Source organism: Triticum dicoccoides, chromosome 3A (genome assembly GCF_002162155.2).
Source record: "Triticum dicoccoides isolate Atlit2015 ecotype Zavitan chromosome 3A, WEW_v2.0, whole genome shotgun sequence".
Lineage (NCBI taxonomy): Eukaryota > Viridiplantae > Streptophyta > Magnoliopsida > Poales > Poaceae > Triticum > Triticum dicoccoides.
The window spans coordinates 711,416,448-711,433,225 of record NC_041384.1 but is presented as its reverse complement, the minus strand read 5'-3'; the positions used below and the strand labels follow the sequence as shown (position 1 = coordinate 711,433,225).

Sequence of the window (16,778 nt, the reverse complement as noted above, 5' to 3'; positions counted from 1 at the left end):
TACGATGTTCGGACACACCATTACGCTGAGGTGTTCCAGGCGGCGTGAGTTGTGAAACTATTCCACATTTTCTTAAGTGTGTGCCAAATTCGTGACTCAAGTATTCTCCTCCACGATCTGATCGTAGGAACTTGATTTTCCTGTCACGTTGATTTTCAACCTCACTCTGAAATTCCTTGAACTTTTCAAAGGTCTCAGACTTGTGTTTCATCAAATAGATATACCCATATCTACTCAAGTCATCAGTGAGGGTGAGAACATAACGATAGCCACCGCGAGCCTCAACACTCATTGGACCGCACACATCAGTATGTATAATTTCCAATAAGTTGGTTGCTCGCTCCATTGTTCCTGAGAATGGAGTCTTGGTCATTTTACCCATGAGGCATGGTTCACACGTGTCAAATGATTCGTAATCAAGAGACTCTAAAAGTCCATCTGCATGGAGCTTCTTCATGCATTTGACACCTATGTGACCAAGGCGGCAGTGCCACAAGTATGTGGGACTATCATTATCAACCTTACATCTTTTGGTACTCACACTATGAATATGTGTAGCATTACGCTCGAGATTCATTAAGAATAAACCATTCACCATCGGAGCATGACCATAAAACATATCTCTCATATAAATAGAACAACCATTATTCTCGGATTTAAATGAGTAGCCATCTCGTATTAAACGAGATCCCGATACAATGTTCATGCTCAAAGCTGGCACTAAATAACAATTATTGAGGTTTAAAACTAATCCCGTAGGTAAATGTAGAGATAGCGTGCCGGCGGCGATCACATCGACCTTGGAACCATTCCCGACGCGCATCGTCACCTCGTCCTTCGCCAGTCTCCCCTTATTCCGAAGCTCCTGCTTTGAGTTACAAATGTGAGCAACTGCACCGGTATCAAATACCCAAGAGCTACTACGAGTACTGGTAAGGTACACATCAATTACATGTATATCACATATACCTTTTGTGATGCCGGCCTTGTTGTCCGCTAAGTATTTGGGGCAGTTCTGCTTCCAGTGACCACTTCCCTTGCAATAAAAACACTCAGTCTCGGGCTTGGGTCCATTCTTTGGCTTCTTCCCGGCAGCTTGCTTGCCGGGCGCGGCAACTCCCTTGCCGTCCTTCTTAAAGTTCTTCTTACCCTTGCCCTTTTTGAACTTAGTGGTTTTATTCACCATCAACATTTGATGTTCCTTTTTGACTTCTACCTCTGCTGATTTCAGCATAGCAAATACTTCAGGAATGGCCTTTTCCATCCCCTGCATATTGAAATTCATCACAAAGCTCTTGTAGCTCGGTGGAAGCGACTGAAGGATTCTGTCAATGACCGCGTCATCCGGGAGATTAATTCCCAGGTGAGTCAAGCGGTTATGCAACCCAGAGATAGTGAGTATGTGCTCTCTGACAGAACTATTTTCCTCCATCTTACAGCTGAAGAACTTGTCGGAGACTTGATATCTCTCGACCCGGGCATGAGCTTGGAAAACCATTTGCAGCTCTTCGAACATCTCATATGCTCCGTGTCTCTCAAAACGTTTTTGGAGCCCTGGCTCTAAGCTGTAAAGCATGCCGCACTGAACGAGGGAGTAGTCATCGGTACGTGCCTGCCAAGCGTTCATAACGTCTTGTTCTGCAGGGAGAACAGGTGCGTCACCCAGTGGTGCTTGTAGGACATAATCTTTCTTGGCAGCTATGAGGATGATCCTCAGGTTCCGGACCCAGTCCGTGTAGTTGCTACCATCGTCTTTCAGCTTGGTTTTCTCTAGGAACGCGTTGAAGTTGAGGACTACGTTGGCCATTTGATCTACAAGACATATTGTAAATATTTTAGACTAAGTTCATGATAATTAAGTTCATCAAATTATTCAATGAACTCCCACTTAGATAGACATCCCTCCAGTCATCTAAGTATAACATGATCCGAGTTAACTAGGCCGTGTCCGATCATCACGTGAGATGGACTAGTCAACATCGGTGAACATCTTCATGTTGATCGTATCTTCTATACGACTGATGCTCGACCTTTCGGTCTTCTATGTTCCGAGGCCATGTCTGTACATGCTAGGCTCGTCAAGTCAACCTAAGTGTTTGCATGTGTAAATCTGTCTTACACCCGTTGTATGTGAACGTTGGAATCTATCACACCCGATCATCACGTGGTGCTTCGAAACAACGAACTGTCGCAACGGTGCACAGTTAGGGGGAACATTTTCTTGAAATTATTATGAGGGATCATCTTATTTACTACCGTCATTCTAAGTAAACAAGATGCAAAAACATGATAAACATCACATGCAATCAAATAATAATAGTGACATGATATGGCCAATATCACATAGCTCCTTTGATCTCCATCTTGGGGCTCCATGATCATCTTGTCACCGGCATGACACCATGATCTCCATCATCATGATCTCCATCATCGTGTCTCCATGAAGTTGCTCGCCAACTATTACTTCTACTACTACGGCTAACGCGTTTAGCAATAAAGTAAAGTAATTTACATGGCGTTTCTCAATGACACGCAGGTCATACAAAAAATAAAGACAACTCCTATGGCTCCTGCCGGTTGTCATACTCATCGACATGCAAGTCGTGATTCCTATTACAATAGCATGAACATCTCATACATCACATATATATCATTCATCATTCATCACAACTTTGGCCATATCACATCACAAAACACTTGCTGCAAAAACAAGTTAGACGTCCTCTAATTGTTGTTGCAAGTTCTACGTGGCTGCAATTGGGTTCTAGCAAGAACGTTTTCTTACCTACGTGAAAGCCACAACGTGATTTGTCAACTTCTATTTACCCTTCATAAGGACCCTTTTCATCGAATCCACTCCAACTAAAGTGGGAGAGACAGACACCCACCAGCCACCTTATGCAACTAGTGCATGTTAGTCGGTGGAACCGGTCTCACGTAAGCGTACGTGTAAGGTTGGTCCGGGCCGCTTCATCCCACAATACCGCTGAAGCAAAATAAGACTACTAGCGGCAAGAAAGTTGACAACATCAACGCCCACAACAAATTGTGTTCTACTCGTGCATAGAGAACTACGCATAGACCTAGCTCATGATGCCACTGTGGGGAATGTTGCAGAAAACAAAAAAAATTCCTACGGTTTCACCAAGATCCATCTATGAGTTCATCTAGCAACGAGTGGTTGAATGCATCTACATACCTTGTAGATCGCGAGCGGAAGCGTTCAAAGAACGGGGATGAGGGAGTCGTACTCGACGTGATCCAAATCACCGGAGATCCTAGCGCCGAACGGACGGCACCTCCGCGTTCAACACACGTACGGTCAGCGTAACGTCTCCTCCTTGTTGATCCAGCAAGGGGGAAGGAGAGGTTGAGGAATATGGCTCCAGCAGCAGCACGACAGCGTGTTGGTGATGGAGCTGCAGTACTCCGGCAGGGCTTCGCCAAGCTCTATGGAGAAGGAGGAGGTGTTGGAGAGGGAGAGGGAGGCACCAATGGCGTAGGTGAGAGGCCCTCCCTCCCCCCCACTATATATAGGGGGCCTAGGGGGGGGGCGGCGGCCCTAGGAGATGCAATCTCCTGGGGGGGCGGCGGCCAAGGGGTGGGGGGCTTGCCCCCCAAGCAAGGGGGCGCCCCCTTTAGGGTTTCCCCCACCCTAGGCGCATGGGCCCTAGGGGAAGTGGCGCCCCAGCCCACTTTGGGCTGGATCCCTTCCCACTTCAGCGCATGGGGCCCTCCGGGATAGGTGGCCCCACCCGGTGGACCCCCGGACCCTTCCGGTGGTCCCGGTACAATACCGGTGACCCCGAAACTTGTCCCGATAGCCGAAATAGCACTTCCCATATATAATTCTTTACCTCCGGACCATTCCGGAACTCCTCGTGACGTCCGGATCTCATCCGGGACTCCGAACAACATTCGGGTTACTGCATATACATATCCCTACAACCCTAGCGTCACCGAACCTTAAGTGTGTAGACCCTACGGGTTCGGGAGACATGTAGACATGACCGAGATTGCTGTCCGGTCAATAACCAACAGCGGGATCTGGATACCCATATTGGCTCCCACATGCTCCTCGATGATCTCATCGGATGAACCACGATGTCGAGGATTCAAGCAACCCCGTATATAATTCCCTTTGTCAATCGATATGTTACTTGCCCGAGATTCGATCGTCGGTATCCCAATACCTCGTTCAATCTCGTTACCGGCAAGTCACTTTACTCGTACCGTAATGCATGATCCCGTGACCAGACACTTGGTCACTTTGAGCTCATAATGATGATGCATTACCGAGTGGGCCCAGTGATACCTCTCCGTCATACGGAGTGACAAATCCCAGTCTTGATCCGTGTCAACCCAACAGACACTTTCGGAAATACTCGTAGTATACCTTTATAGTCACCCAGTTACGTTGTGACGTTTGGTATACCCAAAGCACTCCTACAGTATCCGGGAGTTACACGATCTCATGGTCTAAGAAAAAGATACTTGACATTGGAAAACTCTAGCAAACGAACAATACGATCTTGTGCTATGTTTAGGATTGGGTCTTGTCCATCACATCATTCTCCTAATGATGTGATCTCGTTATCAACGACATCCAATGTCCATAGTCAGGAAACCATGACTATCTGTTGATAACGAGCTAGTCAACTAGAGGCTTACTAGGGATATGTTGGTGTCTATTTATTCACACATGTATTACGATTTCCGGATAACACAATTATAGCATGAATAAAAGACAATTATCATGAACAAGGAAATATAATAATAATGCTTCTATTATTACCTCTAGGGCATATTTCCAACACCAAGAGCATCTAGCTATGGAATAAATAAAGACCATATTAAAAACATTCACAATGCAGATAATCTGTCAATTTTGTACAAAGCCTCTGAGATATGAGTGTATTGCAACTTCACATTTCAAAAAATAGGTGCTGATAAAATGTTCATGTAAAAGATGTATCCAGTAATCGGCTTCGCTCCCTCTACAACCAAAGTATACCTACAATTTGATCAAATTATCGCCACAACAAAGAGGAAGGCATGAAATAGTAAATAATAATTAGAGAAAATAAAAATGGAAAATTAAGTACAATAAGGTAAGTTGAGTAGACCAACCTGGTCATATGGCATTGCCCAACATTAGAAATGAGTCGGTAAGTTGATCACCTACTAAAACAAAGTTCAATAAGTTCACATTTGATATCTATGACTAAATATGCCATGTCAAGTCTAAACTAAACTCTGGCCACAAATTAAAATTGACGTGTCATATACTATTGTGGCCTGCTTAGAAACAAAACTTTTGAGTTAGCAATTCTTCATGCTTTAAAAGCAGAGAAAGGGAAGGACAGATAAAACCAAAACCAAGCAGTTCATGCCGAATAGTAGAAGAGAGAATGTTTGTACGTAATAGCATATCATCAACACATCAATAAGCAGGTTTATTGCAATGTGTGTGTTTTTCATTTGGTATTTTGGCAGGTTGTTAGTCGGTTATTTTATTTTATTTTATTTTTCATTTTCTTCTGATTTTTTAAAATGTGGGGACTTTCCAAATGCATTTGTGAACATTTTTCAAACCAGGAACTTTTTCTCAGTTCTTTTGCTAACTCTCTGGTTGACTATTTACAAAGTTCATGAACTTTTTCAAAATCAGTGAAGTTTTTTCATTTTTTTAACCTTAAAGAATGCATGGAATTTCATCAAACCCATGCACATTTTATAAAAAAAAAGTCGATGATTTTTTTTCCAATTCAACTTTTTCAATTTGATGAACTTTTTTCTTTCAAAATTGATTAACCTATTTTGAAAATCGATAGCCATTTTCAAAATTCATTAACTCTTTTTTTCAAAAGTGATGTCCTCTTTTCAAATTCGTGATCTTTTTTCAAAATTGATGAACATTTTTAAAAAATCCATGAAAATTTAAAACTTTGTCAACTATTTTTCCAAAAAACTATGGTTTTTTAATTCCTAAATTTTACTCAAATTCATGGTAATATCTTGAACTTTTTCTAGAATTGATGAAATATATTAGACTAGGAATTTAAATCAAATTCATCGATTTGTTTTCAAAATTTCAAAAAAATTCCCTGAATACTGGCTGTTCATGAATTTCCAAAAAAAAAGTGTATATGTTTTCCCCAGAACCAATAGCTAATGGGTTTTTTTTTCTGGACAGTGAGGAGCGACTGAGATTATTTTTTTCTGAGGGGAAGCAGGGAATGAGGTGGAGTGGACGAGCACAGATGAGTTACTATCCTAACTGTTTGGCCCAGGTGTTGTTCATGTGAGCTCCGGCTCCGAAAAATAATGCTTAAGGCGCTAATTAGGAGGGCTACTCCTATTCGGCGCGGGTAGATCATGTCCGGTTTTGCGAAGGTTATAGCACCTTCGCAAACCGTTTTCTTCTTCTTCTTCTTCTTCTTCTTCTGTTTTTTCTCCTTTTTAACTTTTTTTGCTTTTTCGATTCTATTTTTTGTCTTAGTTTATTTGTTTTTCCATTTTTCTTCTTCTTCATTTCCCTTACTTCTATTTTTTTCATTTTTTCTCGTTTTCGTGATTTTCTTAAAATCGTGAACATTTTTTAACTGATATAGAAAAACATTCATCTAATACAAAAAATGTTCATGAAATTCAAAAAGATTTCATCATATTAAAAATTTATTCGCCATAATTTTATATTTTTAATCAAACTGAATAAGTTTTGAAATCAAAAAATTTCACCATAAGTTTACTTTTTCTCTCATTGTATAAAAAATTCACTGAATTCAAAAAGTTCATCTGATTTCAGAGAAGTGTTCTCGAATTGAGAATTTGTCCATCAAGTTAAAAAAATGAAAAATGTTCATATAATTCATAAAATGTTCATCGAAATCAAAATTTGTTCACCGGAACTGTTTAAAAAATTCGTCAGATTCAAAAACTGTTAATCAATTTTCTAAAAGGTTCATCCGATTTCCAAAAAGGTTATTTGAATGGAGACTTTATTTATCAAGTTCAAAAAATGTTCATCAAATTCAAATTTGTTCATCTGCTTAAAAACATTCATCAATATACAAATTCATGAACATTTTTGAAATCGCAATTTTTTTTGAAATCACGAACATTATTCCAATTCAAGGACATTTTTTGGAATAATGTCAAAAGCCGCGATGACTTGTGGTCGGGTTGAGTTGGAGTGAACCTGAATCATCAATCATGGATATATCACTGACATACCCCTCCAACCATCGAACGTCCATAGCTAACCACCGACAGCATTCCAGCAATCTACTTCAGTACTACCACTGTGGAAACCACTAGCTAGGTAGTTGAGCACTGTGGAAACCACTGCTAGGTAGTTGAGCACTCTACTTCAGTGGATTCTCATCTGGGCGCAGAACGCAACCCAGCACCTAGCCAACACGGAACAACAGAAACCTGGAAATTCTGTGAGCATTGGGGAGGAGGACGCCCACGGAGGGGAGAGTACGCATGATCCATGGAGCGTATCGGCGATAAGGTAATCAGCAGGGCCGAGATCACGGACGACGCGTCGGCCACGTTCGCAGACTCCACTGTGATCCCCGACAGGTATGCCCGGCCAGATGAGGTCAGGGACGGGGTAGTCGTGGGCGGCGACGAGAGCTACGAGCTACCAGTTGTAGACATGGCGAGGCTGCTAAACCCGGAGTTCTCGGAAGCCGAGATTGCCAAGCTTGGCTCTGCGTGTCGAGACTGGGGCTTCTTCCAGGTTCTTATCTTTGCTCGCATTCGCATATATCTACCACTATTTGGAGGGAGGGCATTTCACTCGTGCCTTTGATATTCGTGTACTAGTTCTTAATGGTGAGTGCGAGATCTTGCTGGTTAGGACATATTAATTTCTGTAATTTCTAGAGAGTGGTCCTGAGTGTAGACCATGGTTCTAGACAACATTTTTGGATGCATGTGGTACAAACTTTCGCTTGAGTTGGGTTGAAATCCAGCCAAAATTTTAGGAAACCTGATGAAAGTTTTCATATTTTTTATTCTGATCCAAGTCATGAGGTGGTGAATATTTCTTTTTCTTTTTTACAAAAAGTAAATTTTTTTTGGCATACCTACTGTCTTACTGAAATGACTGGAAACATGGAAAAAAATTTGTTGGACTGAAATCCAACCAGAATTCTAGGAAACCTGACGTAAGTTTTGGTACTCTTTATTCAGCTCCAAGTTCTGTGCTAGAGAATTACGTTGACAAGAAATTCAAATATTTTTGTATATCTAACTATCCTACTAAAATGACTGATTTTTTTTCGAAGTTCAGGTGAAATTTCACTGAAAATGAGAACCATGCCCAGACACCATGTGAACTGGCTACACTCTAATTTGTTGATCTATCTACTGGACTATCCATCTATCAAATTTACATCCTCTGTTTGTCACAAAATAAAATAAAATTACATCCTCTGTATTCGCAGTTAACAAACCACGGAGTTGACGAAGCAGTTGTACAAGACATGAAAGATAGCACTCTGCAATTCTTTCGCTTGCCGCTGGAGAAGAAGAAGGCAGTGGCCATCCAAGCCAATGGCTTCGAAGGGTTTGGACACCACTACAACAGAGCATCGTCTGAAAAGTTGGACTGGGCGGAGAGTCTAATCCTCGTGACGCAGCCACACGAGCAAAGGAACAATGAGTTTTGGCCTGCCGATCCGTCAACATTTAGGTCCTAATTCTCTTCATCTCTTGCTTAAATTATTTACATGCTGCATTGCTCCGTTTGCCTCGTCTTAAATTACATAAACACATATCATTCAGGGATGCACTTGACAAGTACTCAATGGAGATGTCAAATCTCACAAGCCGCCTTACGGTGTTCATGGCGAGCGACCTCGGAGTCGAGCAGGAGACGCTCATGGGAACCTTCCAGGGCAAGACGCAGAGTGTTGCCTTCCACTACTACCCTCCATGCCACCACCCGGACAAGGTGATCGGCATCACGCCACACCACGACGGCCTCGGCCTGACGCTGCTGCTGCACGTGGACGACACCCCCGGCCTGCAGGTGAGGAAAAACGGCAGATGGTACCCGCTGAACCCGCTGCCAGGCGCCTTCGTTATCAACGTCGGCGACATTCTCCAGATCCTGACCAATGGCACGTACAAGAGCGCCGAGCACAGGGTGCTGCCGGACGTAGAGAAAGGGCGGGCCACCGTGGTGATGTTTCAGAATGCTTGTGTTGCCGGAATTGTGAAGCCGCTCCCGGAGCTAGGCGAGGCGACGTACAAGGCCATCGACCATGTTGAGTATGTCAAGGGGAACTTCAGGGCGCTGGCTGAAGGGACAAGGTTCGTGGATAGTCTCAAGATCATGTAACCAAACCTAGGTCGAGAAGAGAATCTAAAGAAGTTACTTTCTTAATCTTTGTGTCGTGTATGTATCCGGTGGCAATTATAAACTCGACGGGACTGATTTTTCCAGATCAATTTGCTAGGATTTATTATTAATGAAAATTGGTATGTTTACAGGGATAACAATGGGATAATGAGGATATCCCAGCCATATATGACGACCCTGACCTAAAGATAAATAATGCCTAGCTAGATTGTGAGTTTTAAATTTTGAGCTGCTAAACTCATGAGCAAAATTACAAGAGATAAATGTATTCATACAGATTCTAATCTCCTTGATAACTCCTCCATAAATAGCCCCTTCAGGCATTCAAGCCCGGCAGGTCACGCCGTTTACTTCCTTCGTAGTCGAGCCGACACGTGGTTTGCCCTTCAAAAGTTAACGAAGACCCTTCACTCGACCCCATGAGTTGGCTGGAGGCCCAGGGCCTATGCCCATCAGGTGCACAATCGTGCCCCCAATATATCTATAAAAGAAGAAAAATCACAACACTTTGTGCTTCGGCCGAATCACCATTTCTGAAGCCGGTTTCTATGAACCGGAATGTCTCCAATAATAACAAAGATAGGGAGGTCGGACACTTTGTCCTCGACTTCCTCCTCGGGGCGATGAGCCTGGTGAATCATGTCACCTTCAACCTATTCAAGGAGGTCATACGCTCGGCGAGCCCGAAGATCACTGAAGCCGACCTATGAAGACATGCCACGTTTTTTTAAGACAACAGGATCCCGTCTAGGTTCTTATTCCCGAAGGAAGAAGGATTCCAACTCCATACATGCTCGGGGGCTAGTGACGGTGCACCACACCTGGGTTGGCCTTCCTACAGGGAAGCCCAACACTAGGCCGGCCTCAGGGCCCCACATTGACCGAGGTCCCTTGCCTTGACAGTGGGCCTCCTCCAGAAGAAGGCCTCTTTCTTGTACTGCGAGACGTGTAGTACTATATCAACATGGGCGACAAGCCATGGAAACTGACTTGGGCTCATGTAACTCTAGCCCTCATCCACCTAAATAATGGGAGGTAGGGGCTTCCAACTTGGCATCCAACATATGGTTTAGGCAAATCAATGTTATGACATGTACTTCAAAAAAAAGTTATGACATGTAGGCTATAGACCATCACCTCACCATGAGGACCTTGTTTCATATGCATCTTAATATGCTCCTCTATGTGTGCTCCACCCCATGACCGACCCTATTCAGGGATCTACCAGTTTTCTGCATCGTCACTTTTCGTATCCTCTTTCATCTGATATGCTGATCAAACACTAAATACTCCAGTTTTTTCAAAGTTCCGTGACCAGTAACCATCAATGTTTGTCAACACAAAATCTGTATTTGTGATATCGTTGCTGCATAAATTGGTACAAAATTTTCCTCAATTAACTCTCTATTCAATCGAGGATTTAAATCATCAATCAACTCAGACACCAATTTGGGTGGATCTGCAACTCGAGAAACATCGTCGTCCTTCTGGCGCTGGGTGACAGGGTACGTACAACATCAACATTTTTGTTCCTTACATGCTTGTTTCTTTCTCAAACCTAGCTAGGCTAGCCATATATTTATGCCTGACATGCATCCATGCATGCATGATGTGTCCATGTGTAGACCGTGGCTCTTCTTTCCTTGTCGGTGGCCTTCGCCTTTGCCTTTGTCAGGGTCCTCTTTGTCAAGGACATTGAGTTCTGCAGACCTACCCCAAGCTGGCCTGCGGTGGATTCCAGCGTAGCGTCATCCTGGACTTCGTGGCATGGTTCCTGCAGGCCACATCCGCCTTCTCCAACCTTTTCCTGATGGTCAAGGTAGCCACGGAACACCCTGATCAATAGCTAACTAGTGATGGCGGCTACGTACGTATACACCTAGGCCGGGGTGATCCTCCTTTTCAAAGAAAATAACGTATGTATACACATGTGCATGCACGTGGACTACCTGTTGAAAAAGCTCGTTCTTCGATCGATCTTCCTCCTGCTCAGCTTGGGTGCCAAGGAGGAGAGGAGGGAGGGGGACAAGAGACGAAGACAGTGACAGTGAGTGGAATCGGGCCAGTAGGCAGCAGGGGAGTGTGGGGGGCGGGCATATGTCCCCCATACCCTCCCACCAAAAATTTAATTGCAGATAACAAAGCAACACAGATGAACGATAATAGATCTGACTGAGACTAGCTTCATTTTCAGATATACCTAACCAATAGCTGACACGAAAAAAAGATGGAATTGCTATTTTTCAGCCGGATGAAAACAATTGGCTTTCATCCATTTTGTGAGCCATGCGATCTCTGTGCTGAGATTCGTGCAGAATTGGCGAGTTTTCTTATCGGGCCAGCTAACTACCGGGAGACCCGTTATGTTTTCCCTCGCTCTCGGCCCCGTTGGCAGTTTCTTTTTTTTTATCCTTTCTCCTATCTCTTCCCATCCTCGTCCTTTCTGCTTCTCATTTCGTATAGGTAACCATGGCAATTTGGAGCTCCCCTCGCTGCTCGCTCGAATAGGTGGTATTCGGGCGTCCGGAAATCTCCCTCCAGCTGCCCCGCTGTATCTCCCACCTTGGGTCTGCAGCATCTCACTCCAACCCCGCACCCTCCCCGGCCCCCGTCTCCCCCGCCCTCCGCTTCTATTCATCTATTTTTGGGTATCCTTCGACGATTTCTTATGCTTCTCAAATCCGTGTGTTAGTTGTGTGTAGCGTTTTCGTGGCCAAATTTGTTCTTTATCCCCCTATGTTAGCTTCGTGTGTTGATCCCCTCACAGCTATTCGTGTAGATGTATTCAATTGTGTTGTTTGTGGGATTGAAATTCGTCTGCTATCTGTGTTGGTTCCCCTGCTGGAGTGATTTGATCTATTATTCGGGTTAGTTGGTGGGAGTTGTTTGATTGGGCTGTCTCGTTTAGTTGTAGTACTTTGTGCAAATGCACAATCGAAGATGCTGGGTCGTGTTCAGTCCCCTGGTCTTTTGGATTCTCATTTTTTTGGGTGGATGTAGATTCTATTCCCCGGGTTGTTTTAGTTTTCTGTTGTTGCTCTGAATTCATGTTAGTATAGAGTTGCAGGTAGTGTCCGTGTTGTGTCTGAATATTCAGTAAACAAACATAGCATGGAGTTACGGTCCTATTTTCAGACATTTTTATTACAGTCCCGATTCGGTGTATTCCTGTCATTTTTGTATATTTTTAGTGGTGTTTTTTTGCGGGTAAAAGAAATTTATTGTATATTTTAGTGGTGTTATTTAGTTGAATTTGCTATGTTGTTTCAATATATGAGTTGGGTTATTTGCAGTGTATATTTTCAGTGTAAACCTCACTGTAGTCATTACTTACAGTGTTTTTACACTGTTAGTAAGTGGTATTTATGTGTGTGTTTTTAGTCTACTATCAGTGCTTTTTTTTTCTTGTATTTCCAGCATGATCTTGTGTCAATGTTATAGTACTCCAGAGTGTATTTTTTTCCTATCATTGAAATTGCTCTTTGTATCACAATATAATTTTAGTGTTTATTTACTGTAACTTGATAGTGAACTTGCAGCGTAAATCTTAGTGTAATTTTTGTATTATCAATAGTGGAATTACAATGTAAAATGACAGTGGAATTTAGTGTTATTTACTATATTTTTCCAGTGAAATTACAGTGCAAATCATCGCATAATTTTAGTGTTGTTTACTATCTTCAAAGTGAAATTACAGTGCAAATCTGCGTGGAGTTTTAGGTTAATTACTCTATCTTGTTTGTGAATTTTACACTTTAATTCATAAGGGATTATTTTAGTGTAATTACTCCATCTTATCATTGGACTTACTCTGTAATTTGTAGAGGATTTCTTATTCTAATTAATATATCTTTTTAGTGCAATTACACTATAGTGTATTTTTTACTCTATCTCTGTGATTTTGATTTACACTGTAAATCATAGGTGAATTTTAGTGTGGTATCACTGTCATTTTTTTAGTGTAATTCCTTTATCATGTCTTTTGAATTTATATTGTAATTCATAGGGAATATTTTAGTGCACTTTACTACCTTATCAGTGATTTTACACTGTAAATCTTTAGTGGACTTGGACTGTAATTACCTATCTTATCAGTAATTGTACATTGTAAATCATAGTGTAATTTTAGTGCGATGTTCACTGTAATTATAGTGTGTGTTTTTGGTCTTCTTCTGTTATGCTAGAGCTATGCTTACTGTTTTTGTTAATTTTGTTTTGCTTATCGGTATTCTGTTGTTGTCATGCTTTTTGTGCTAATCTGAGTTTTTGGTATTTTGCAAGGCGTGTGGAAAGTTGCCTGATAATTTTTGTTAGTTCTATTTTCTCCTTTATGTGTAATTTCTTTTATTAGGCTACATGTTATCTATGTTGGGTAACAAACTATCCCTTTACATTCTATATTTTTCTGGTCTGTGGGTGTCGGTGTTTTACAGTGATATGTCCTTCAGTTTGTGGGTGTTTATGTTGTTAGGAAGAGGGAGTTGCATGTCAGTTGGAATCTTAGGGACATTTACCTTAGAATTACTTGTAAATTACACTGTAAATCTATTTGTAAATTACATTCTAATTCACTTACAGTACTACTATATTTACTCTCTAAATCTACTGTAAAATGTCACTAGGATTCAGCTGTAATTATATTGTATTTACAGTGTAATTCTAGTGTAAATTAAATTGTATGTACTGCAATTACTGTGAAACTCACTGCCATTTGCTCTATAATACTACTATATTTTACAATATAAGTTCTACCATAAAATACATTGTATTTACATTGTAGTTCCAGTGGTCTAGCACTATAATTATAGTTTGCTTACGGTAATTCGAGTGGTCTAGCGATGTAATTCAAACTGTAATTTCAAAGGATTTTTTCACCCTGGTTCACTATTGTAATTTTTATTGCTTACCACTGAAATTTTAGTGGTCTAGTATTGTAATTACCATTTGCATGCCACCGTAAATTCCTTGTCCTCTAGTGTAATTTAATTTGACAGGTTCTTTTTACATTCCTCTGTAACTACAGTGTAAAAACACTTGTTTGATTTTGCTTTGTGTAGGACCTACTCATCTGTATATGTTGTAACATTCAGTGAACTAGTGAATGCTAGTTCTTATTGGTTTTCTATGGTGATCTCTGTATTTTAAGTTTATAACTAGAGTGCCGAGACTCGATAGTAGACAGTTTAGTGACCTCTTCATTAATGATTTCTTCGTCATTATGAGTTTGATCTGTATTTTTGTTTTCTCGCATAACATCTGAATTGCCTTCTGATTCTTGTTGTTTTTGTATATTGTCTGATGTGTGCGATGTAGTAGGTTTTTGGCAGTCTTGCTCTTCATTTACCTGTAAACATTATAACTTGTAAGCCTTTGAAGTTTTTTCAGTTGCTGGGCATGTATATATTGTTTTAGCTACACTTTTTGTATATACCTTTTCCAGCTCAATGTTGTTAAATAGGTTGACATCCCATGGATTTTGCGCATACGCTTCACTTGTCATTGGTTCATTGTGTTCCTGCAACGAGCAAACCTTGATTATCTTAACTTTTTTTATGTAGACACAATTACAAAGAGGAGGTCACAGTAAGCTGATCGACAAGTGACAGTAATTTGAGCTCTTGTGTAGTGCCAAAGTTTCTCAAATTCCGCCCTTTGTTCCTCGAATTTTTGTTTGATCATTTTCCAATTGGTTCATATGAACATCTTTGCCCCTTAGTTTCTTGACCCTTTACTGTGTTGTTATGTTCTTCTATCTTTCCTATAGCATCTAAGAATATTTCCAGAGTTTGAATGCCAACTAGTTTCAGTGCAGAGCCTGACATTTTTTAGTCTATTTTCTGAACATTAGTTTCAGATTGAACTTCTTTGTATTCTCAGTTAAACTTCACAGTAATTCGAACTTCCAAGTGACATGAATTTTTCATAGTGCCCAAGTTTCTGGAATACAATTTTTTTGTTTCTTATACGTTTTGCTTCAGCATTTTCATAGTTGATTCATAGCTTCTTGAGCATGTGCTAGCCTGTGACTATAGTTGTTGTTCCAAGACTTGTTCCTAGAAACTTAATTCCATTTTATTCCTGTGACCATAGGATTGTTGTACCTAGACTTTCAGCCTTTGTTTCCTGCAACTAGAATTCCGAATCTTTCAACTAGATTGTGTTAAATGATATAGTTGTAGTTGTAACGTGACATATGTCATGGGGGTGTAACTTGTGCTCGTGTGTTGTAAACTTAGGCAGGTTGTTGGACATTAGAGATCCTTATCTTGTATAGTCTTGGATGAGGGGTCAAGCTAACACAACAACCTGCCACCCCGGTTGTAATCTGGTTCTCTATTTAACACGCACGTGTCCCTGCCTAGAGGCATACGCTTCACCTCTTTTCTTTCATGGTAATCAGAGCCTACCTCGGGTTCATCCATGGCGAGCTCTTCCTTCCCCTCATCTCTGTTTGCACACAACGCAACCGAGAAACTTACGAGAGGGGACGAGGCCTTATGGCGTGCCACGGTGCTCTCAGCCATCAGGGGAGCGCAGATTGCAAACTTCCTCGACACCGGGCAGCCGGCTCCGCCCATGACCATTGACGTCACCGGCGATGACGGCAAAACCAAGACCAAGGCACCGAACCCAGAGTTTGGTGTGTGATATGCGCGGGGTCAGCGAGTTTTATCATACCTGCTGAGCACGTTGCCGCGCGAGATGGCCGTCCAAGTGGCAACCTGTCATACCGCAGCTGAGCTGTGGAACACTGTGCAAGGGATGCTTGCGTCGCATACCCGGGCGCAGACCGTCAACGTCAGTATTGCCCTAGCCAATCTTCAGAAGGGCAACTCCACGATCACAGAGTATGTTGGTACGGTCCGAACTCCCTGTGATGAATTAATTGCTTCAGGGAAGATCGTGGACGAGGAAGAGGTGAGCTTCCACATTCTTGCTGGACTCGACGAGGAGTTTGACCCAGTGGTGTCGGCCATGTGCTCCCGGGTAGAGCCTGTCAGGGGTCCGGAGCTGTTCTCACAGCTTCTGAGCTTTGAGACTCGACTGAATCTTCGCGGCGGGTCCTCTCAGTTGTCCACAAATGCGACGCCACGTGGACGCGGCTTCAACAAGAACAACAACGCCATCGGCAACGGTGGTCGCGGCGGGGGTCGTGGCTTCAACAACATGTTGGAAATATGCCCTAGAGGCAATAATAAATTAGTTATTATTATATTTCCTTGTTCATGATAATCATTTATTATCCATGCTAGAATTGTATTGATAGGAAACTCAGATACATGTGTGGATACATAGACAACGCCATGTCCCTAGTAAGCCTCTAGTTGACTAGCTCGTTGCTCAATAGATGGTTACGGTTTCCTGACCATGGACATTGGATGTCGTTGATAACGGGATC

The 16,778-nt window shown here is 42.1% G+C and overlaps 1 protein-coding gene and 1 pseudogene across 1 annotated transcript; both read left to right on the top strand.

Annotated features, from left to right (window-relative positions):
• The first annotated feature begins 7,372 nt into the window (after positions 1-7,372).
• On the top strand, positions 7,373-9,546 carry LOC119270382 (protein SRG1-like). Its single transcript, XM_037552387.1, has 3 exons — positions 7,373-7,750; positions 8,460-8,707; positions 8,800-9,546. Exons 1-3 carry the CDS (start codon positions 7,499-7,501, stop codon positions 9,356-9,358), a joined length of 1,059 nt encoding a protein of 352 aa, XP_037408284.1. The 5' UTR covers positions 7,373-7,498; the 3' UTR covers positions 9,359-9,546.
• A 6,733-nt stretch (positions 9,547-16,279) lies between these two features.
• On the top strand, positions 16,280-16,418 carry LOC119273862 (annotated as a pseudogene).
• Positions 16,419-16,778: the final 360 nt, after the last annotated feature.

Coding starts and splice junctions, on each gene's coding strand:
- LOC119270382 (XM_037552387.1), top strand. CDS start 7,499: ATGGAGCGTATCGGCGATAAGGTAATCAGCAGGGCCGAGATCACGGAC. Junction 7,751..8,459: donor GAGACTGGGGCTTCTTCCAG/GTTCTTATCTTT, acceptor CTGTATTCGCAG/TTAACAAACCACGGAGTTGA. Junction 8,708..8,799: donor GCCGATCCGTCAACATTTAG/GTCCTAATTCTC, acceptor CATATCATTCAG/GGATGCACTTGACAAGTACT.